This window comes from Pongo pygmaeus, chromosome 16 (assembly GCF_028885625.2).
Source record: "Pongo pygmaeus isolate AG05252 chromosome 16, NHGRI_mPonPyg2-v2.0_pri, whole genome shotgun sequence".
NCBI lineage: Eukaryota > Metazoa > Chordata > Mammalia > Primates > Hominidae > Pongo > Pongo pygmaeus.
In genome coordinates, this window is record NC_072389.2 from 69093895 (window position 1) to 69117758 (window position 23864).

At 37.5% G+C, this 23864-nt stretch overlaps 1 protein-coding gene across 18 annotated transcripts in view; it reads right to left on the reverse strand.

Annotated features, from left to right (window-relative positions):
• Nucleotides 1-23864, reverse strand: part of HERC1 (HECT and RLD domain containing E3 ubiquitin protein ligase family member 1) — a 311831-nt gene that overhangs the window by 117471 nt on the left and 170496 nt on the right. For 11 of the 18 annotated variants that reach the window (XM_063652260.1, XM_063652248.1, XM_063652245.1 and 8 more), the window contains exons 17-25: nucleotides 21827-22018; nucleotides 19467-19688; nucleotides 17353-17526; nucleotides 12607-12721; nucleotides 12398-12518; nucleotides 10146-10317; nucleotides 7198-7537; nucleotides 6619-6739; nucleotides 653-704 (exon numbers count right to left, since the gene is read on the reverse strand). In XM_063652260.1, the coding sequence (XP_063508330.1) occupies nucleotides 653-704; nucleotides 6619-6739; nucleotides 7198-7537; nucleotides 10146-10317; nucleotides 12398-12518; nucleotides 12607-12721; nucleotides 17353-17526; nucleotides 19467-19688; nucleotides 21827-22018 (1509 nt within the window). The remainder of the gene's footprint in view (nucleotides 1-652; nucleotides 705-6618; nucleotides 6740-7197; nucleotides 7538-10145; nucleotides 10318-12397; nucleotides 12519-12606; nucleotides 12722-17352; nucleotides 17527-19466; nucleotides 19689-21826; nucleotides 22019-23864) is intronic. The other 7 variants (XM_063652261.1, XM_063652253.1, XM_063652254.1 and 4 more) reach the window with 1 other exon arrangement.

Consider the following 23864-nt stretch of genomic DNA (forward strand, 5'->3'; position numbering starts at 1 on the left):
ACTGGATTTACATTATCTAAAACTGCTGGGTTTTTTCCTCAATTTGTATACATAACCATGAGTTAACTATACTATTCATTAACAAAAGACCTTAACTCTCAATGACACTCTAAGTTGTTCCTCATGAAATTTTTAAAAAATTTTTTATGTAAGAGATAAAGCATCTCTTACATGCTTTATCTTAATAGGCCAAGAGGGGAAAAAAAATAGAAACTTTCTATTTCAAAGTGTGTGTACACGTGTATGGGGTAAGAAGTTCTCCCTGTAACACCATTTAAACTATAGCAACTCTGTGAGCTAAAACATGGAAAATTATGTAAATAACCCCTTTCCACCATAATGGAATGTACTGTTTTTAGAATTCTATAGGACTTTTAAAAAGTCAAAATACATGACAAATGAGAAAATAACTGATTATTAACTCCTAAACATTCCCAGATTTGCAAAGGGTGTATATTTTAAAGAAAATAGTCTTCGTTTTAACTCTTCTGATAAAATGATTCTGAAATTTTTTGCAATTACATTTCAAAGACAATCAGACCTAAATACATCAGATATAAAAACAGCTTCTTAATTTATTTACTATGCTCTTTTTTTTTTTGAGACAGGGTCTCACTAAGATATTTACTATGTTCTTAATACTTACACTTACCTCTCTTTCTGCGAGATGCTGCCAAATCCAAATCAACATTTCGTCTGCCACTCTATTAAAAGTAAAAAGTAAATAAAATTCAGTTGTGAAAAGTATTTTAAGATTTAATAGAGTATTAGAATATAAATTTATGTAATTACAGAAATGTCTTATTCATCATTCAAGTCAAACTAATAACAAAATGTCCCTAAAAACCCACTGAACATAGCTATAAGGAGGCTCAAGCACATATAACTCTGAAACACTAACTCAAAAAAGTCACATTAATTAACATTGCAGAGTAGCAGTAGTTTGTGTTACCTTTTTTCCATTGGAATCTTTGTCTTTTATCTTCCGGACACAGTATGATCTTATTAGCACCTTCTGGATGCCTAAAGCCTTGAAGTAGTGCCCTATTTTCCAAAATTACTACTCCTTCCGCTAGCTTCACTTTCTTTCCAAAACTTCCACTAGCCTTCGCTAGGTGTTTAGAAGAAGAAAATCTGATAGTCTCCATACTAACAGAAAATAACAGTCCTAAACCTTCTGGTAGTATTTGAAAAGATTTTTAAATGTCTTTTTAGAAAACCTATTACAATAGATAAATCTCAAAACTGGTGAACTACAGACAGTTTAATAAAGCAGTGAAGGCTTACAAGAACAACGGAAGTATATTTCTGTGTGTTACCTGTGTATCTGGTGGGGGGGATGTAGACAACTGCCTACTTGGCCCATATGTACAGCCAACCATAAACAAATCATATATGACTTAAGCTTATGGTATCAGCAATTTCAATTGTACTCTATCATACAGTCCAAAAAGCTTGTGTCAAAGAAGGCCCGGAAGTGACAAAACAAGGCCGGGAGTGGTGGCTCACACCTGTAATCCCAGCACTTTGGAAAGCCAAGGCAGATGGATCACTTGAGGCCAGGAGTTCGAGACCAGCCTGGCCAACAAGGTGAAACCCCATCTCCACTAAAAATACAATAGTTAGCTGGGTGTGGTAGCATACGCCTGTAATCCCAGCTACTTGGGAGGCTAAGGCAGGAGAATCACTTGAACCCAGGAGGCAGAGGTTGCAGTGAGCTGAGATTGTGCCACTGCACTCCAGCCCGGATGACAGAGCAAGACTCCACCTCAAAAAAAAAAGAAGAAGAGACAAAACAGATTCATTTGGAAAATGTTATATAAAATCTTTACCTGGTCACATATATAGATACATGTACCCCTATTGCAGATAAACACACATTTTCTTATACTCACCTACCTATGTATCAACAGAAATAAGTATTATATATTCTTGGACCATTTGGTGCTGGATAAAACACAATAGTCATCACAAAGCTCCTCAAGGCATCACTGTGTCAGGCAATAAAACATTTTCATTACATAGTACCTTTGCCATGAGGGCTCATGGAAGAAAACGATCTCAGGCCTCAGAACCAGAAAAATCTGGTTCTCTTGAACAATTTTGTTTTTTATCTTTTAGACACTGTGAATTATGTAACTCATTATGCTTTTCCTGTGTGGTGACCAACATCTAGCAGAACACCACAGGATATGGGCCGAGATAAGAATATCTTACCCAGGGCTTTAGTTTCCTCTCTCAGCCTTTTTCAGTCCTAATTCATTCATCTAAATTATCCTTTTGTAAAGTATCTGTTTTCATATGTTAAATCAAATCCTGCCAGAAACGAGGGAGCTAGGGAACAGACTAGAAGGGTGTAGCAAGAAATGTTAGTAAAAATAACACCTGTCAAACAGTTAAACTTAGGGTTGGTATTCTCTGTTTTAGCAAACAGAGAATAACAGTAGATAACACGTCATATAATACATTTTATGAAAGAAGGTTAAAACAAAGATTTGACATTAAAGTGGTTAACTTCAAACATTTTAAAATGCATTTCATTCACGAACAATTCAGAGTAAATGAGGTATCAAAGATATGAATGGTGATCTTAAATAACCTCATATAGTATAGAAGGGTAACATATTTCAGCTGGAAAACCCAAACTGTCCCAAGTGCTTGCTCCTCTTCATCCACCCCAGGCTCTGTGAAGCTGAAGGCTTAGCCCAGGTCTCCCTTCATCTGAAATGGAATCTGCTTTCTCTCTAGTTCTTGTCTTTTCCATCTTTTGACACTATCTTTGTAATATTCCATAAGGAAAGATGATCAAAAGTCAATCTGGTGTTTTTTGTTTGAGACAGTGTCTCGCTCTGTCACCCAGGCTGGAGTGCAGTGGTGCCATCTCGGCTCACTATAACCTCCGCCTCCCAGATTCAAGTGATCCTCCCACCTCAGCCTCCCGAGTAGCTGGGACAGGTGCACACCGCAACACCCAGCTAATTTTTTTTTTTTTTTTTTTTTTTTTTTTTTTTTTTTTTTGTATTTTTTTGTAAAGACAAGGTTTTGCCATGTTCCCAGGCTGGTCTTGAACTGCTGGGCTCGAACTCCTGGGCTCAAGCAATCCTCCCACCTCAGCCTCCCAAAGTGCTGGGGTTATAGGTGTGAGCCACTGCGCCTGGCCCAATCTTTTTTAAAAATGGGTTTTTTTAGTCTTTTTAAAAATTTTCTAAAAACTAAGTGAACCACCAGAAAAACCTAACAATCTTAACAATTAAATCTAAGCTCAATCCTCCTCCATTGATCTGTTGTCCCCATTTATAATTTTCCAGATGTTTTAAATTGTATTACCAAATTTATTCTTCACAACACAGTTGAGGCAAGTACAACAGTCATTATTCTCCATTTCAAAGATACAGAAACTGGAGCTCAGGAAGGTTAAACGTCTCGTACAGGTCAAAGTCCATAGTGAGTTTTAACCCTATTCTGAGTCAGATTTCATAGCTGATTTCCCAAAAGTACGCCACTTTAATTTTACCCATCCTCCTTTCTATATTTTCATTTTAGTTCAAAGGAGTTATTAATCATTTACAATATGTAAAGCACTGTGTAGGAGATATCAGGGGCATTTAGGAAAAATAAAAACCAAAAAATCCTAGATTTCTAGTGGGTTTACTGGGAAGACATACTAATAATACATAAATAAGTCCAACATAAGACAAACAGTGAATTATTAGAGATCCTAACAAGTTGTCATGGGACAACTGGGAGAGTAAGGTAGCTGGGAAAGCTTTCTGCAAGAGGTAACATTTTAGACAGTCCTTCAGGGAAAGACAGGACATCAGCAAGGAAGCCTAGGAGAACTTTCAAGGCAAATAGTGCTTTAGCAAAGGCTCAAGAGGTATGTTTGGGGTCCGGCAGATGAAATACTATGGCAAAAATGCAGACCACAGCAGAAGAATACTGGTTCCAAAAGCAGGCAGGTGACACTTCCCAGAATCTTTGATTTCCAAGTAGGCAGTGCAGTCACTCCTAGATTTGATCAGTCTGTAAACTGGACTTGCGTGGACTAGCTGGCTCTCTGCAGTAAGACGAGATGTTTGAGTAGGAAAGTAGCACAGTCAGCAGGTAGGTGTTTTGTTGTTGTTGTGTGTGTTTCCAAGAGTTCTAATCTGGAAAGAAGTGTCTAAGGAGCAAAACTGGAAAAAGTAGGGGGACCAGTTTGAAAATACCTACTCCAGAAACAGGTAATAGGGTGCTTCAATTAAAGAAAGGAAAACACCGAATGCATGTGGAAATTTTGCCAAAATAGATTACAGTTATTTATAAATTCAAACATAATTTCCTGACTACCTACCATGTGCTATTATAGGTGCTTGGGATACAGAAGTGAATAAAACAGCAAAAAATTCCTGTCCTTAAAGAGCTTCTATTCTAATGTAGACTAAGACTAACTGATCAATGAATAACTACATTATACATTAAGTGATCGGTGCCCCAGAAAAAACAGAGCAAGGCAAGGGGGACAGGAAGTGACTATTTGGAAAAGAAGGAAAATTGCCATTTTACATAGGGTGGTCAGCACAGGCTTCATGGAAAAAGTAACATCAGAATGAAGACTCGAAGAAAGAGAGGGAGTTAGCCATGCAGGCAATAGCATTCCAGTCCTAAGAAACAGCCAGTTAAGGCCCTAAAGGGAACTTGTGTTGTAGATTCATGGAACAGCTAAGAGTCCAGTGTGGCAGAAGGAGAATCACTGAGGAGAGTAACAGAAGAGATCAGAGAGGTAGTGGGACCAGACCATGTAGAGCCTATAGACCCCTGTAAGGACTTAGACTTCTAGTCTGAGAAAAGGGAAGTCATTGCAGGACTCTGAGCAGAGAAATGACATGATCTGTGTTTCAAAATTATCGCAGGGTTGGGAGCTGGGTGCAGTGGCTCACACCTGTAATCCCAACATTTTGGGAGGCTGAAGCAGGAGGATCACTTGAGGCCAGGAGTTTAAGACCAGCCTGGGTGACAAAGCAAGACATAAAAATTAAAAAAATTAGCCAGACACGGTGGCACATGCCTGTAGTCTCAGCTACTCGGGAGGCTGAGGCAGGAGGATTGCTTGAGCTCAGGAGTTCGAGGCTGCAGTGAGCAGCCTGAACTCCAGCCTGAGTGACAGGGTAAGATCCTGTCTCAAAAAAAAGGTAAATTATCAGAGTTAGGAGACTAGATAATGAGTCAGATTGATCAGATTTAAAAAATTAATTGACAGAGAAATAAATGAGCACAGGAATGTCACCAGACTATAAGACTGGGAGTGTGAAGTGGAAGCACAGAGATATTAATGCAAATGAAGGAGAAAAGGAGGAAGTATAAACAAAATGTCACGATACAATGAAATGTAAAGACACTGTTCAACTTTCCTTAGATGAGGAATCCTTTATGGAAGCTTTTTTAAAACAATAACTTATTCTTTATGTAGCACTTTATACTTTTTCAAAAATATTTTCATATCCCTTATCTCAGTTCACACAATAGAGGAATTTCAGAATTAAACATGGAGCTTATAGATAAGTCCATTTCAAACGCTAGCATTTCTCTATGAGCTATCACATGATATGACCAAGATCCCACAGCTCTTTAACAGTAGAATCGAGACCAGAAGACAAGTTTGACACATCACCATATACACAACAGGCACTACCATCTTCGTATCATACAATAAGACACTAAAGCCCAGGGAGGTCATAGCACATATAGAATCACACACAAGGCAGAGGAACAGCCAAATTGAAAATCTAGCTATCAATTAACTCCAAGTCCAAAGTTCCTCAAGTAGAAGCAATCTTCTAGTTTTCACTTTATATTTTACCAGTGACACTGTAGCATACCTTTACCTTACTTCCTTTTTATATAAATTAGCATCTTATTTATCTTTACCCTAAATGCCTACAGTCCAGGTTCTGAGGCTTTTTTGATAGTTAACAGAGCTGTTAAAAGATTTTGAGTAGAGGAGGTATAAACAGATTTGTACTTTAGATATATTAGTCTAGTGAAATGTGGAAGGTGGGCACAAGGCAAGAGGTGAGGCAACCAGTTTGAAGGCTTCTGCACACGTCCACTCAAAAGAGAAAGTTTAAAACAGAGCAGTGGCAGAAGGAAAGGGAGAGGAGAGGACACTGGAGACACACTAATGGTAAAATTTTTAAGACTTAACTGGATTGGGAAGGGGTGGAGAATAAAGGGATCAGGAGATAAGAAAAAAAAGAGTCAAGGATGATCCCAAGTTTCTCGCTTGGATAGTTAATGTACCACCTACTAAAATAGGGAATAAAAGAGAAACAGGTTTGGAGAGAGACAAGTTCACTTATAGATAGGTTAAGATTGGGGTAACCCGACTCGTTCGGGTGGAACATCTATCCGAGAGTCAGATATATGAATTTAGAGTTTAAAAAGAAGTCAGAACAAGAGATTGAAACCATTAACACATATGTGGTAAACATATATGCAATACAGTTATTTCTCTTTAAGTTATTTTTGAAAAAAGTTTTTATATGTCTAAAACAAACATATTACTTACTCTAACCAAAGCCTTACATATCTATACCTTGAAAACAAAAACTTTTCTTTACTGAATCTGGGTATACCTACCAGTGCGTAACCCTCTTCATCTGATTCAGGCTGAGACAAATCAGATTCACTCCTCGATTTGATCAGTCTATAATTTGGACTTCCGTGGACTAGCCGACTCTCTGCAGTAAGACTTTCACTCCTGTCTCACATGTACAAAAAAAAAAGTTTTTTAATTTAGGACTGTTAGTGAACATATAATTGAATGGAATTGGAGCACAGAGATAATATACACACACAGTGAGGAGTAATGTCAGTTGACAGGAAATCCTGACTCTTGTCTGAGCACAAAGCCCTTCTCAAAATAATTTGCATGTCACTAAACTACAGAGTGATGCAAGTAACTTCACATGCTTTTTCACTGCTGTTGTTTATATATATGAAAAATTGTGCCTCCTCATTTAATCAGAAATTTATAGCCCATGCTGAATCAGTATCAGTATTTACTTTACTTTAAATTCATCCTAGTCAATTTGCATTTCTTCTTTCATGTTTATGTTAACATCAGAACACTGTTAACTTTGGAAACAAACCATTTCAGTGCATAAAGTAACAAAGGGAAGTGAGTAGGTCATGTTTTCAGTGTCTAGTCAGTCCCACCTGGTCATAAGTCCACCCCCTTCAGAGGCACTTGTTGAAGGTTGCTGCAACTGTCCTTCTTCTCTTCGCTTCTGAAGCTCATCTATCACAGGACTTACTCCTAATATTAACAGGGCACACCGATGGATCACGGAGTTGCATGCAGCAGTGTACACATCCTGACCCTCAGGAAGGTCTGTGCTGACCCTTCGCTCTTGCTGAGACTGAGGAGGTGGATCATCAGCTCGAGCCCCAGACCCTGCCCCACTGTTCATTCTATCTCGGTCTCGGCTACGAGCTACTTCACGGGCTGAGAGGAAACACTGAAAGATTTCTGTAACATGCAACACAAAAACAAGGTCTTAACACATGGGGAGAGAAGAGCAAAGAAAATAACAATAAAAATAGTCAAAAAGTTTGGACCAAAAACTTACTGAAAGAGGGAAAAATTATTTTTTAGACATTATATACAACATAGTTAACTTAGTTAAAATTACATTTAAAATATATTAAAATACTATATTTTCATAAAAATTTCATTAGGAAATACTAATCTGCCTTTATAGAATTTTAATGTAATCACAATTCAAATGTTATTAATGAATTAGATCAGTTATTTTCAACATATGGTCCCAGACCAGCAGTACCCACATCACCTGGGCGCTTGTTAGAAATGCAAATTATCAGGCCCACCCCAGACCTTCTGAATCAGAACCTCTAGGAGGGGGACCCAGCAATCTCTGTTTTAAAGGCCCTTCAGCTGATTTTGAAGCCCACAAAAGCCTGTGAAGCACAAGGTTAGGTAAAAATAACTGCTTATTTCCAAAACGTTCACAAGCTTGGTATGAAAAATATGAGGTTTCAAAAGAAAAAAAACCGGACAAAATTTAAGTTATATTAGTTAAAACAAAAAATTCCCTTTCCCCTTCCAAAGTCCATATAATCCCTAACATCTACACTTTGCTGTATCTTAAACACATTAAATAAGCACTGTCACTAAAGGTCTTTGCTGAAACAGAATTTAGTTTTAATATACGGGGCAAGATTGCCTCCAGAGTGAGATGGCATCACCAGGAATACCCATCTGATGCCAGCCTTTCCATCAATGGAGTTAACAACGTTCTGATGCAGTGGTAGATATTTCACATTAGAAAAGAAATTTTTTGCACAAATTTGGAGTAAAGACAGTATTCTTCCTTTTTCTGTTTTTGTTTTTTTTTTTTGGAGATGGAGTCTCACTCTGTTGCCCAGGCTGGAGTACAGTGGCACGATCTCGGCTCACTGCAACCTCTGCCCCAGGTTCAAGCAATTCTCCTGCCTCAGCCTCCTGAGTAGCTGGTATTACAGATGCATGCCACCACGCCCGGCTAATTTTTTGTATCTTTAGCAGAGACGGGGTTTTACCATGTTGGCCAGTCTGGTCTCGAACTCCTGACCTCGTGATCCGCCTGCCTCGGCCTCCCAAAGTGCTGGGATTACAGGCGTGAGCCACCGCGCCTGGCCCAAAGACGGTATTCTTAATGGGAAACCAGGCCAAAAAAGTTGGTAAAATACTAAATTCATCAGTTAATATGGAAGTACAAACTTTAAAAATTGATCTGTATCTTTTATAAAATTGTGACAATATTTTCGTTAAGCTATTAAAAGTCCCTTATTTCCACAAAAATCAAAGCAATAAGCCTTCTCAGAGTCCAGAGCTAGAAATCAATTAAAGTGGTTAAGAGAATGGTCATTGGTGTTTGGGGCAGACCTGGTTCTAATTCTAGCTGCTACTAACTGTGGCCTAAGTCATACAATTTTGCATCCTTAAACCTTAGTTCATCCATCTTTAGAATGAGGTAGTACTAGAACTTTAGACAGTTATGATAATGAGCTAATCTATGTAAAGAACTTGACCAGTGCCTGGCATATATAGATGCTCTAAAAGCATAGCTAGTTTAAAAAGTATTAGTTCCCAGATGACTATCATTCTTTTATTGTAATTGAGGGTTATACTTTACTATATTTTCACCTTCGGTCTGCTTCCAGGAATTTCTAAACTAAGTTTATATTCAACTGCAAAAGTTCCCTCAGCCTAGGTTTTTATAATACAATTATTTTCCTTCCCCATCTCCAACTCCCTTTACTCCATTTGGATCTTTTTCCTTTTGTTTAAATCATGTTTAGTCTTGTTTCAAGCCCCCTCAAAAATCATTTTTAGAAGTATGCAGAACACAAATAAGTTGATAATAAAATAAGTGCCAAGTTAATTGACAGATACAGACAATCTCAAAACCAAAGGCATTGCTGATCATAATGTTTTAGGGTACAGACTGAATGCGCACTTTAACTGGAAATAGCCAAAACCACTCAAAAGATACTAATAAATGTTTTTAAAGCTTTAACACTTCTCTTTAAACATATAAATAATTACCTTTAAAAACTATCTGAGCCTTGGAATATAAAGGTATGAAAAGTTTTATGCACCCAGTCAATAGCAGTCTCATGTATATTCTTGCTCCCTATCAAAACAGCAGTGTAGTCAGTGGCTGAAATTTGTAATTTTAAAAGTTCCACACATGGAAAACAATATGGCTCTCCTAATAGGCATAGAAAGGGGCTCTCTTCCTCACCGCTCAGAGGTCTTCAAGGCTGGTGGACAACTTGTTGCCCCAGAGGATATATTTTGAATGGCCCTATCCGATGACTCATGAGTTTCATTTCATGCATGAGGCTCAGTGAAGCAGGTACTGAAATTCCTGCTTCCAGAGCTTCTCAGCCCTGAATATGCAATCCAAAAGCATCAGAATAGTACTAGCACAGTTGTAGGAGCCCCTGAAATGTCAGCTAATACAAATTGAGATCACCAGCAGAATATAAAGTCCTTTTAAAAAAACTATGGAGAAACTTTGCCTTTCTCTTTCAAGTTAGTTCCCCTATCAAAAAGCATGCCACAGTTTGTATCTAGAAAGTAAGAAGGGTATACTCACTGCCAGCCGTCATCACTTCATGCTCCCGTTCTTCCTCTTCATCTTCTGGCTCCGGATGCCCCTCTTCCCGGTCTCTCTCAGCCTGTTCTTCCATTTCAGCTTCTTCATCAATAGTTCGAGTAAATGAATGCTCTTGAGGATCAACATCTGCAGAATCCTGGTTTTCTGATATCTTAAAGAAATTATCAGAAACTACACTAAATACATTTTTTCCAAAATCTTTTTAAAACTTTAAAAAACCTTTAATTTTTTATCATGGAAAATATTGTTGATATCAGTAATAACACATGAACTTTACTACAAAAACCCAAAAGACACACTAGATAAATCTTAAAGATTAGAAATAATGTATGTATACAAAATATATACAGACACATATATGCTCTTCCTTCCTCATTATTTTAATTAAAACGTCATGCTGTAAATTTATTCATATCTATATTGCTATTCAGCTATAAATTCCTACAGAGCTGCAACTTAGTAAGTAGTGATAAACACGATACCAAGCATAAAAGGTAATTAAAGCAAAGAATTTTGACTCCATTCCATTTTCTTCAAGTTGTTTATGTTACTATTACTCTGCATAAGTGTTTAATGATTCTAAATTTAAAACAGTATTGGTTTTAATTTTTTTTCTTTAACTTTGCCCCTGAACAAACCAAAAATTAGAAATCTGCTAAGGACAATGTTGACTTGATTTCCCACAGTGGTTACTACCTAGCAGTCATCTAGACAAAGGAAAGAATCCTTAAAACAGATACTCAGACAGTCATGAATACCATTTAATATAAAGCACAAATGAAAAATTTTAATTATATCACCAGATCCATCATAAAAGTTACCTGTGACTCGTGACCATTAAATAACTTAAGAGTTTTACAGAGATGGGAATACTGAGTAGTCAGACACACACAGTACATGTCATTTATCCCCATATATGAGTTTGAAATCTGAGCCTCAACAAAATGGCAAATTAATACATTTCGTGGACTTTCAAGGTCACCAACAAACAGATCCACAAATACTAAGTCAGTATATGCCAAAAGTCTACAAATGGAGAGACAGAGTTTGGTTTTTTAAATCTAAGGACTAAATAATGGAGTGCAAAGCATCTGATTAGTTAAGTTTCAAAGTAAGCACTACAAAGATAATGTTTTATTATCCAGGCTTGCATTTATAATTTTACGATCATGTTATCAAGATTACCAAGCACTTTAGAAATTATCTCCTTTTTGCTGCAAGAATTACTTCTGGACTGTTCTTAATAAGTAGTTTCAGCCAGGTGAGGTGGCTCACGCCTATAATCCTAGCACTTTGGGAGGCCGAGGCGGGTGGATCACTTGAGGTGTTCAAACTCCTCACTCGAGGAGTTCAAAACCAGCCTGGTCAACACAGTGAAACCCCGTGTCTACTAAAAATATAAAAAATTAGCAGGGCGTGGTGGTGCATGCCTGTAATCCCAGCTACTCAGGAGGCTGAGGCAGGAGAATCACTTGAACCTGGGTGGTGGAGGTTGCAGTGAGCCAAGATCGTGCCACTGCACTCCAGCCTGGGCGACAGAGAGAGACTGTCTCAAAAATAAAATAAAAAATAAGTAGTTTCAATCTTCATTTCCAATGGTAGACAACTCCAATCATCAGAAGGCCTATTTTCCTAATATTCAGCTAAAATGATTCCCCATTTGATTGTTACCCTTTGGTTCTAGTTGTGTCCTCCAGAACAAGGAACACATTTATTTCCTCTCTTACAGAGAAGCTCTTTAAGTATTTTTAAGGCGGCTATTATGTGACTCACACACACATACAACCCCCTCCTTGGTTTTCACTTCTCTAAGCTGCACATTTTTGATACTTTCTAGTCCTTGCATGACATAATTTTTGGACTTTATCAAGCCAAGGTATTTCTTAATGTCCCTCATAAATTATGGCACCCCAAATTAAACAGGATAATTCAAATGTGGCCTGATCAGCACAAAGAGAGGAATAATAATTCCTATGATTTGAATCATTCAATTTGTTATTAATATTTACGCAGCCAACTAAACTTTCTTAGAACCAATATCACACTTGGTAAATGTGAGGTTAAGTAAATCTCAAATCTTTTCCTTTTTTTTTCTACTAGAAAAAGAACTACTCAACATGTATTGAACATATGCAATAACGAAGGCACATTTTTTTCTCACATAAACCAATTTAGAGCTAGCTCTCACAGCTTGCAGAAAAACATAGAAATTAATTGATTTCAAACTTTACCCATCTGTCCCGTGATGATGACCTTGTTTGAATAAGTTCAAGGTTCTTGCAAGCAAGTAAACGACTTCGAACTTTGTATACACAACGGTACACTTCTGATAAGTGTTTACCAGGTTGATATCTAAATGAAGAACCAAAATAGAAAAGTTACCTAATTTCTAACATCATGAGAGCAAATATTTGTCTGAGGATAGTTTTAAGTTACTTGCCGGCTTTCTCCACATGCTTGACTAAGTAAATTTGTGTGTTTCAGAAGAGCTGCAAGAACAAATCTAGACACAGTGTCCAAGAGTGACTCATTACTTAAAGTTGCACTGTCCCAATCTGAAAATAAAAATGATGCATTGACATTTAAAAGGGCTCAGAAAACAGTTCAGAGGTAATTTTTATAGCTTTAGTCATCCAACACCTGAATTTTATCATCTTTCTAAACAGTTACTTAACAAATGCACCTCATTAGATCCCACTTACTGTTCCAAGCGCTGTGGATATAGCAGTGAACAAAACTAAATCCCTGATCTAACAGAGCTTATATTCTTGTTAGGAGGAGGGGGGCGGGAGAGAAAATTAAAAAGAAAACATTAATATGACAGGTAAGTGCTACGAGGGAAAATAAAGCAGAGTAAGAACAGGGAGTACTGTATATGTGGGATTACTATTTAAGGTGGTCTGGGAAAGTTTCTGATAAGGTTACATTTGAGCGGAGATCTAAATGAAGCGGGGGAAGAAGCTTGTGAAAATGGGTCCCCTCAGAAAAAGCTAGTGCAGACGATCTGGGATGGGTTCAAGGAGGCCAGTGTGGCTGGGACAAACCGTGCATGCACGGAGTGGGTAGAAGACATCAGAGAGCTCGCTGGGGACCAGATCCCAATGGCCTTGCAGGCCAGTAAAAGTCCTCCAGGTTTTACTCTGAGAAAAACGAGAAGCAGCATTAGAAGGCTTTGAACAGAGATACAACATGATCTGACATGTATTTTTGAAAGCTCGCTCTGCTGAGAACTGACTTAGGGACAGCAACAGCAGAAGTAATTATTGCAGTAATTCAAGTGAGAAATGATGATGGCTCAGAAAAAGGTAAGAGCAGCGAAGGTAATGACAAGTGGCTGGAGAGTCCACAAGCATTTTGAAGGTAGAATTGACAGGATTTGTTGATAGATCAGATCTGTGATGTGAGAATATGAGAGAAGTCAAAGGTGATTCTAAATGTATTTAAAATGTAGTTGGCATTTACTGAGAAAGGAAGACCACAGGAACAGTTTTGAGGGTAGGGAGCTGGAATCAGGAGACTAGTTTTGAATACTCTCCATTAGACATTCTAGAGGAGATAGTGAGTAAACTAGTCACGTATACATGTATCTGGTATTGGACGCCATAAAAGTATACACTGTGAATACAAGTACATTTAAGTGGGTAAGAAATGAAACAACATTTCTTCAAACAGAAATGAAGACATGTAGTTGAAAACCCAAATCACATTAGATGATGAGGACTAGTCAGGTGCTTTTTCTTCCCATTCTTTTTTTTTTTTTTTTTTTTTAAAGACAGCGTCTGTTGTCCAGGCTGGAGTGCAGTGGTGGCTACATAGCTCACTGCAGTCTCAAACCCCTGGGTTCAAGCGATCCTCCCGCCTCAGCCTCCTAAGTAGCTGGAGCTACAGGCATGAGCTACCACACTTGGCCTCTTCCCATTCTTTAATTCTATGTTGGCACACCAGTATTGTACTTTAACAATGTAGTATATTCAGTAGATTTCAAATGGGGGTGGGAGAGTTATTGTCCACTCTGCTCCCAGAGGGACTGCTAGTCTCTGCTCATTTGACAGATTTGCTAAATGTCTGGGCTACTTATAAACAAAACAAAACCAACAAAAAATGTGCTTGAAAAATTTTTAGCCTCAAATTAATTTTGGTTCTTAATTCCTTCTTAAAACTCTCATCTCCAGAGATAAAAATGTTGTATGCTGGTTTTCATTTCAGTATGCCTAAGTCAGAAATTTAAGTTCAGACTTATCCTGCTTTATCAGTAAAAAAAATTGACAAGGACAAATATGCCAGATTTTAAGAAAATCTTACAGCCCACAGAGAATCTTAGAATGACAGTCTGTATTAGGTACAAATTTTTTCCTCATCAGGCTCTTAAGAAATCATCCGTTCCATGGAATTGTTTGCTATTCTGAGAACTGCTATGACTAAAAAATCCAACAAGACTCCATTTCGAGGAACCTAATATTCAATTTTAAAAGCAAACTAAAATAACACTCTTTGTTGTGTTTTAAATTTAGCAGGTATTACTCTCCTATGCCATTTTAAAAATAATGGGTTCCTTTAAAACACCTTCATTAAAGTTATGTTCATTTCATACCAAACAACAAAGAATGTTTCCACTACTCAAGAATAAAGTCTATGCTTACAGTGTATAAGCAATACAACAAACAGACCCATACAACAAGTTTCTATTCACCTTATATCTAGTTTTTTTTTTAGTTCTCATTGCAAGGTAATAAGTGATAATGTGGTATAGAAAACCTAACTACATATCCCAAGCAAATGTTACAAATATGAAATATCAGAAAATACATCTTAGAAAGTAAACTTTTTTCCTCCTCATTACTATTTCACCTCTGGTAGGAGTCACCACAACAGAATGAATGAATAAATGATTAAGAAACAAAATGGGACCAGGCACCTTGGCTCACACCTGTAATCCCAGCACTTTGGGAGGCCAAGGCGGATGGATCACCTGAGGTCACGAGTTCGAGACCAGCCATGGCCAACATGGCATAAACCCCATCTCTACTAAAAATACAAAAATTAGCTGGGTGTGGTGATGCAGGCCTGTAATCCCAGCTACTCGGGAGGCTCAGGCAGGAGAATCGCTTGAACTCAGAAGGCGGAGGTTGCAGTGAGCTGGGATCATGCCACTGCACTCCAGCCTGGGCGACAAGAGGAGACTCTGCCTCAAAAAAAAAAAACAAAAACAAAAAACAGATGAGATTAAACGTTCAAAGGTGTCATCTTATTGATAGAGCTGAATAATATGTATCTCATTTCATTTTCTTTATAAAAAATAAAGGCCAATAAAAAGTAAAAATGTATTTATTTTTGCCACTTTGATCACACAAGAAAGAAAATCCAAAAAAAATGGACAAAACTAATGACAGGATAAGAGAATGACACAGAGAAAGAAAACTAGAGATAGGTGATTCTGAACAATCCCGATCATTGTTAAAAAAACAAAGGAGCTAAAAAGAAATCAGGTACAGTCTTTGAAAATATGTACATAAAATTAATTTTCTTTGTTGTTGTTGCTTGTTTTTGAGACAGAGTCTCACTCTGTCACTCAGGCTGGAATGCAGTGGTGCAATCTCGACTCACTGCAACCTCCGCCTCCTGGGTTCAAGTGATTGTTGTGCTTTAGCCTCCCGAGTAGCTGGGATTACAGGCACACGCCACCATGACCAGCTAATTTTTTTTGTATTTTTAGTAGAGACAGGGTTTCACCATGTTGGCCAGGCTGGTCTCAAACTCCTGGCCTCAAGTGATACCTCCCACCTCAGCCTCCCAAAGTGCTGAGATTCCAGGCGTGAGCCACTGTGCCCAGCCTATAAAATTAATTTTCTCAATCAAATAATATTAGAAAATGAAATACCACCACAAACTTGCATAGTACTTTACCATGGTACTTAATAGTATATCTTATCTCAAACTGGAATCTTCACCAGCACTCTAGAGTAGGCAAAATGTTTTATAGATGAACAAATACTGACCGCACCTATAGCTTAGACTTCTAAGTACACATCTTTTCAGTCATTAAACCAGGGCTTGCAAAGGGAAGATAATCGTTGGCCGGGTGCGGTGGCTCACGCCTGTAATCCCAGCACTTTGGGAGGCCGAGGTGGGCGGATCACGAGGTCAGGAGATCGAGACCATCCTGGCTAACACGGTGAAACCCCGTCTCTACTAAAAATACAAAAAAATTAGCCGGGCGTGGTGGCGAGCGCCTGTAGTCCCAGCTACTCGGGAAGACGAGGCAGGAGAATGGCGAGAACCCGGGAGGCAGAGCTTGCAGTGAGCCGAGGTGGCGCCACTGCACTCCAGGCTAGGTGACAGAGCGAGACTCCGTCTCAAAAAAAAAAAAAAGAAAAAAAAAAAAAAAGGAAGATAATCATTAAACAGACTCTTAAAATAGATCCATTTACATAGCATGGAATACAACAGTCTCCCTTATCCATGATCTTGCTTTTCATGGTTTCAGTTACTTGCGGTCAACTGTGGTCCAAAAATATTAAATGGAAAATTCCAGAAATAAACAATTCATAACTTTTAAATTGCATGCCCTTCTGAGTAGTATGATGAAATCTCACGAAGTTACTTAGTAACCCTCTTGGTTATACGATCTACTGCTGTAGTATCACAGTGCTTGTGTTCAAGTAACCCTTATTTTACTTAATACTGGCCCCAAAATGCAAGAGTAGTGATTCAGTTAGCATGTTATTGTAATTGTTCTATTTTATTATTGTTATTGTTAATGTCTTACTATGCCTAATTTATAAATTAAACTTTTCCATGGGCAAGTATGTACACACAGGAAAAAACGTAATTTAGATAGGGTACGGTACTACCTGTGGTTTCAGGCAATTTACTAGGAGTCTTGGAACACATCACCCACGGATATGCGGAGACTACTATACTTTAGTAAAATGATTACCTACAAATGTATTATATAAATCTCAATTTTCACACAGTAGGCTTAAGTGGAATACATGTATATAAAAAATAGTTACACTATTTTCCACAAAGGGAAAAACAAATTGTTTAAAAATGTTAATAAAATACTTTTTCCTATTAAAAAAAAAAAAGGGTGATCCCTATGATTTTCACTTACATATACTGCATATATATTTGTGAGCATTATGAGCTAACTACAAATTTACTCCCTTTATCTTTTTTATCTTACCTTTACTAACAGCATAGTCCTGCATGCTGATCCAAAGGCTTCGGGCAGGCTCTTTAGAACAACCCAATGCCAAGTCTACATAGACAGCAATTTCAGGCCGCAATTTATAATCAAAAGGCTTCTGTTCTTCATTTCCAGAAAGTGCTACTTCTAACAGGCAACTCATACATTTATCTAAAAAAAAATACTCACGTTACCAATTTTAACATCATAAATTTTGGTGCTACAGATAAAATCTTACCACATTTATTTGATGATTATGAAATGATAAACTTCAAACCATTTTAAGTAGATGCTACCAAGGTAAAGTCCTTTAATGTTTTTCAGTTGGAGGTAGTATCAACCGTTTTACATTCTCCAAAAGGATGTAACACTCTACCAATTGTGACACTCCAAAAAAAACTCTGGCATTTTGCAGTCAAATGCTTTACCTCTGAGCTGTACCCTAAAACTCTGGCATTTTGGCAGGCAGAGGCCAGATAAATTAAATGTCCTACACATGCAACAGTCTTGTATAACAAAAAACCATCTCATTCAAAATGGAATGATATCCTCTTTGAGAAACAAGGAACCATTGGAAAAGCGACTAGACCATTTTTTTAATAGACTTAAGTAAAAATAATCAGTTAAAAGTGATCCACGTAAAAGATACCACGAACAATTTCTCAATTGATATTTATATTTGTACAGGTGGTTCCTAACTTTTCAGTAGGACATTTGACATTCAGAATTCATTTCACATTTAAAAAACAAACAAAACCATGTTCTAAGTGATGATGAGGTTCTTGGGCTAGTATCAAAAATCAATTTAACCCATAATATAACTGAATTATTCTATTTTTATAATTTTACAAAGGACAATACCTTTTTCTAATACATACAAGGAAACAAAATAAAATTTTAATAGTTTCACGATTTTATAACTTAAAAAGTGAAAAATAACATTAAACAGAAATTGATTTTCTTCATATTAAAGGCCAGTTTAATTGAGTTAATATAACAGAAATATGAAGAGGGTAGAGATAGAGACACTTTTGTTCTCAGGAGGTCCTTTAGGACTGTCACAAGGTTAAACATTGACAGCAGTGGAACTATCTTTATCATGTTAAATACCCCTTGAAAAACCACGATTTTACTTTCTTTAACAAAATGTTTCATAAACACCAGTCCAACATTCACCAGCCATGGCCAAAATCACTTTCTGGTTCATAAATGAAATGATGAATGTACACTCATATTTGGAAATGGAGGAAAATCCTCAACTGCTTCCCTCACTCCCACTCTCCAACCCTCCAAATCCCAAAGCATAATCTTTCTCATTTTGTTTTTTCTTTTCTTTTCAGCTCTCCTTCTTTCCTTCTTTCCTCTCAGTCTCTCTTAGACTTTCCTTCAGGGACATGTTGAGTCTCTTTGCCTTATCAGAGAAATAATAAATTTTAGATCTAATAATATCATGTAGCCTGTCTAATCCAAATCATTATTTTATAGAATCAAAATTAGAAGCCTAGAGAGATTAAAGGACCAATTCTAGATAAAACAACTGGATTATCTGGGGTACCTGATAAGTCTTCATGTTCAGTCTAGGAACTAGCCTGCCAGCAATATATACAAATGGAAGATGATGCAGAAGGGAAATCCTAAAGGAACTTTAAGTGGCGAAGAAAAAATTAGGACATAATATAATGTCAGCATGAAAGCAAGACAGGCTGGGAGGAAAAGAGGCTGCCACTCACATCTGAGGGGTGCTGCACTGATAAATCATGGTTAAGTACTCTTACAGTGCTTTACACTTTGGGAAGCAGTTTCATAACCTCCAAGCCTCGGAAGATAAGTGATGAAGCATTGAGTTTGATGACTTGCTCAAAATGAGTGATAAATATGACAGAGTAGGACCAGACCTACAATTTCTATTTCCTTTGGGGGCTCTTTCACCATACCGTGCTGCAGGATTTAACCATTTTTCTTAGCGCTCCAAGTCATAGCCCCAGATTCCCTACACTGCTAATGTTGCAATTGGTGCCTGTCAGTTCTCTGTTTAGCAAATCAGAGTAGAGAAATCTCCAACTGAGGTACAAACAAGCATGTATTTTAAATGCTGCAGAGAAGCACATTACCCAATTGAGGAGTGTCCATTTCTACACCGTCACTGAACAGTGGCGTTTTCATCCAATATGCAGTGTCCTGTTCCTCTGGAGACACAGGGGAGCCCTGAAGCATGCCACCAAGACACCGCCCAATAAGCAGAGCAATTGTTCTTTCTAGATCCACAAGCCATACCCAGGACTGAGCTGGCTGAGGTAATGGCAGACCAGCAGGATCGATTAGTTCTGGCCCTCCTAAAGACAAAATCATTAGTTATTGTGTCTTTATCTGGTACTTTTAAGATTCAAAGTATTTCTCATAGTCTCCTACCGTACTGAAATAAGATACTGATGCAAAATATTTTATGATGAAAACAAAAATTATAATACTTTCTGTATTTTTTCTCTTTACCAGACTGATATAAAATAATATCCAGAGAAGTTATGCTATCAAATAAAATTTTCCTTGGTAAAGTTACTAATTTTAAGATAAACATTAAAACAACATATGACAACATTATTCCAATCAATTATATTCCTACTTTTCATTATCCAGACCAAAATTCACTATCTTTAGGGAGTATTCTGAGTTTATTCCTCCAAAATCAACACACAAATTTATCCATTAAAATGCCATTCAAGATTGTTTAATGCTTTTTAAGGCTTGAATTCAGAATTGTCTTAATACCAAGATCCAGACCCATGCTTTCTTTTTTTCTGGGGGGCAGAGGTGGGGGGAACGGACAGAGTCTCATTCTGTCACCCAGGCTGGAGTGCAGTGGCATGATCTTGGGTCACTGAAACTTCTGCCTCCCAGGTTCAAGCGATTCTCCTGTCTCAGCCTCCCAAGTAGCTGGGAGTATAGGTGTGCACCACAGTGCCTGGATAATTTTTGTATTTTTAGTAGAGATGGGGTTTCACCATGTTGGCCAGGCTAGTCTTGAACTCCTGACCTCAGGTGATCCGGCGGCCCCAACCTCCCAAAGTGCTGGGATTATAGGCGTGAGCCATCATGCCGGGCCCAGATCCATGGTTTCTTATTGTACATTTGTTTTTAAAAGTTCTTGACTTCACAAAATGACAGCTATAAGGAACACATACCAATGAAATAAAAATAGAGATTGAAAAATCCAAAAAGTGGTTATTTGAAATGATAATGGATAAGTTATCTAAAAGGAAAATGGATAAATGATTAATAAAATTACTCAAGAAAAAAAGATGGCACAAATTCAAAAAATAGGAATAAAGAGGATATAACCATAGATACACTAGAGATTTTTTAAAACCATGAGTATTATAAACAACTTTATGCCAATAAATTTGAAAAACAACAAAATAACATTCCTGGAAATATATATATTTCCAAAATGGACTTGAGAAGAAACATAAGATGGAAGAGAATACTAATCACTAAAGAATGAGAATTGCCAGAGTCTGTCTACAAACAAAACACCAGGGCCAGATAGTTTCACAGATAAATTCTTCTAAAACTTCAGGAAGAGATAACTCCTATCTTACACAAATTATTTCAGTGAACAAGAATAAAAGGAAGTTCTGCGTTCATGCTATGAGATTAGTATAATTTTGGTAGTAAAAACTAGGAAAGGATAGCATGAAAAAATAAAATTATAGAAAAATATCAGTTATAAACACAGATGAAAAAATAAAATGACACCTTACTCACCTGATAGAAATAGACTGAATCTTAGCAAGTTCTGAGACACTTTAGAAAAGAATAAACTGGCCGGGCGCGGTGGCTCCCGTCTGTAATCCCAGCACTTTGGGAGGCTGAGGTGGGCGGATCACAAGGTCAGGAGTTCAAGAACAGCCTGGCCAACATAGTGAAACCCCGTCTCTACTAAAAATACAAAAATTAGCTGGACGTGGTGGTGCATGCCTGTAATCCCAGCTACTCAGGAGGCTGAGGCAGGAGAACCGCTTGAACCCGAGAGGCAGAGGTTGCAATGAGGCAAGATCGTGCCACTGCACTCCAGCCTGGGTGACAGAGTGAGACTCCATCTCAAAAAAAGAAAAAAGGAAAGAATAAACTTGGAACAACTCCATATAAAGCCTAATCAATATCCTGATATGGTTGTAAATTTGACACTTGGACTAAGTGACACTTGATCACTGAACTGTATAATGTTAAAATAAGATAGGCCCTCAAGGTCATCTTTCCAACCCCAATGCTTTTCCTTTTATGCTCCAGCCCAGGATTCTGTCCAATAAAATAAGAGAACTTACTTAAATTTGAAAAGTTTTTAAGATTTCAGTGACGAAATTCCTTTGATAGCCTTAGGATAGACAGACTCCAATGGAAAAACACAGTGATGTGTGCAAGAGGAACAACTTTTCTCAAAGGCATTATTTGCTCTTTTATTGTCTTTACTTACCATGAAGAGGCCACTGTAACTCCTGGTCTTCTAAAAGATCAGCAGCTGGCAGGAGTCTATTAAGGCAATCAAGAGGTGGCAACAAGTCGAGGAGGTAACTCAATAAAGGCCGAGCCACTGACACAGGGAGTAACAGCAGGGAGTTAACAATCTGGCAGAGCATACTGCCAGCAGCTGAGACGTATATCACATCTATGAAGGGCAAGAAATTAAACAAGGGACAATTGTTTCAAATGAACTTTAAAAAAAAGAACCTAAGAAATATTATTTTAGCTTGGAAATAGAGTAGACTCATTCAATAACTCTCTGTTGAACACCTACATGGTGACTGATGTAGTATCAGTGTTTATCCACTTTCAGAAAGTACGACCAACAAACACTTTATAGGAAAGCATATGTATCCTCCATACCAACAAATCCAAAGGATTAAAACTGTTTTCCTTAAAATTCATTATGAATTTCTCATTCATTAATTTATCTTCATTTTATAATTTACTCAAGAAATATTTATTGACATACCAGGCACAGTTCTAGGTGAAAGGTATACAGCCTTGAAGAAAGTGGTTAAAAATTCCTGCCCCTTGGTGCTTACCTGCTAGTGAGGGAATGCTTTCATATTTTTTAAACAAAATTTACTTTTTTAAAAATCGAGATCACCTTAAATCATGTGTTTTTATAATCCATACTGGTTTTAAATCAATTTTGTTTCAATATTTCATTGTATATCAGGGCAGAGAGGGCCATTCAGAAATGAGCTCAGTTTGAACATATTTTAGTTGCTGTGGAACAGCCAAATGGAGGTAATCTAACGAGGAATGGTTTCAGTTTCACAATGTTCCCTTCTTTCTTTTTTTAGTGGGGTAACTTCAGAGGCAGCTGGTTTTAGATAAACATTAAATTTTGGTTGTCTTTTGGATAACCAAGAAAAGACACCGAGTAGGCAATTAAAGAAAGGCTCTAGGACTCAGGAAAGGTGTTCTCAGCTAGAAGGAAATATAGGAGTCATTAATATGTATATGGTTGTTAAAGACACTGAGACTAGATAAGACCATTGGGGGAGGAAAGAGGATAGAAGGCAAAATTCGGAGGATCCTCAACATTAGAGGGCATGTCCAAGGAAGAGGAGCCTATAGGAACCTACTGAAAAACAGGAGTCAGAGAAAGAGGAGAGAAAAAAGGACTGTGACTACATAGAAGCCCAAAGAAATAATTTCAAGAAGGAAAGTGAAAAAATGGTAAATGCTGAAGAGAAAGGTAAAGAAAGAGCAGGTTTAAAAAAAAAAAAAAAAAAAGAGCAGATTAAAAAATCTCACTTTCTGCCATTTAAAATTAATATTTTTGAGTTTATATCATCCAGTGCCTTTAAATTAGGCCTCTGTCATGCCAAGTAGACTCTTTCTAAGATCAATCACTGCTAACACTACCCCCAAACCAAGACTAAAGGAATCTTCAATAGAAGGAAATTCAAGACCATTCCTATTCCAGTCAGAGGCTTCTGGCCCTCTTAAGACTTTGGAAAGGCAAGTGTTCTTGCTTTTTTTTTTTTTTTTTTTACATGAAGCATAGTTTATTTGTATATTGCATTTTTACATTTAGAAAATTCCAAAATGCTAGAAAATCCTTTTACTCTCATCACTTGCTAAGTCTGCTTTCTTGACCAGTCTTTCCCATCCTTTGTACTCTGCCGCAGCCACTTTTTAACTTAAAGCCTTTATTTTTTTTTATTATTATTATACTTTAAGTTTTAGGGTACATGTGCACAATGTGCAGGTTAGTTACATATGTATACATGTGCCATGCTGGTGTGCTGCACCCATTAACTCATCATTTAGCATTAGGTATATCTCCTAATGCTATCCCTTCCCCCTCCCCCCACCCCACAACAGTCCCCAGAGTGTGATGTTCCCCTTCCTGTGTCCATGTGTTCTCATTGTTCAATTCCCATCTATGAGTGAGAACATGCCAAAATTGACAAATGGGATCTAATTAAACTAAAGAGCTTCTGCACAGCAAAAGAAACTACCATCAGAGTGAACAG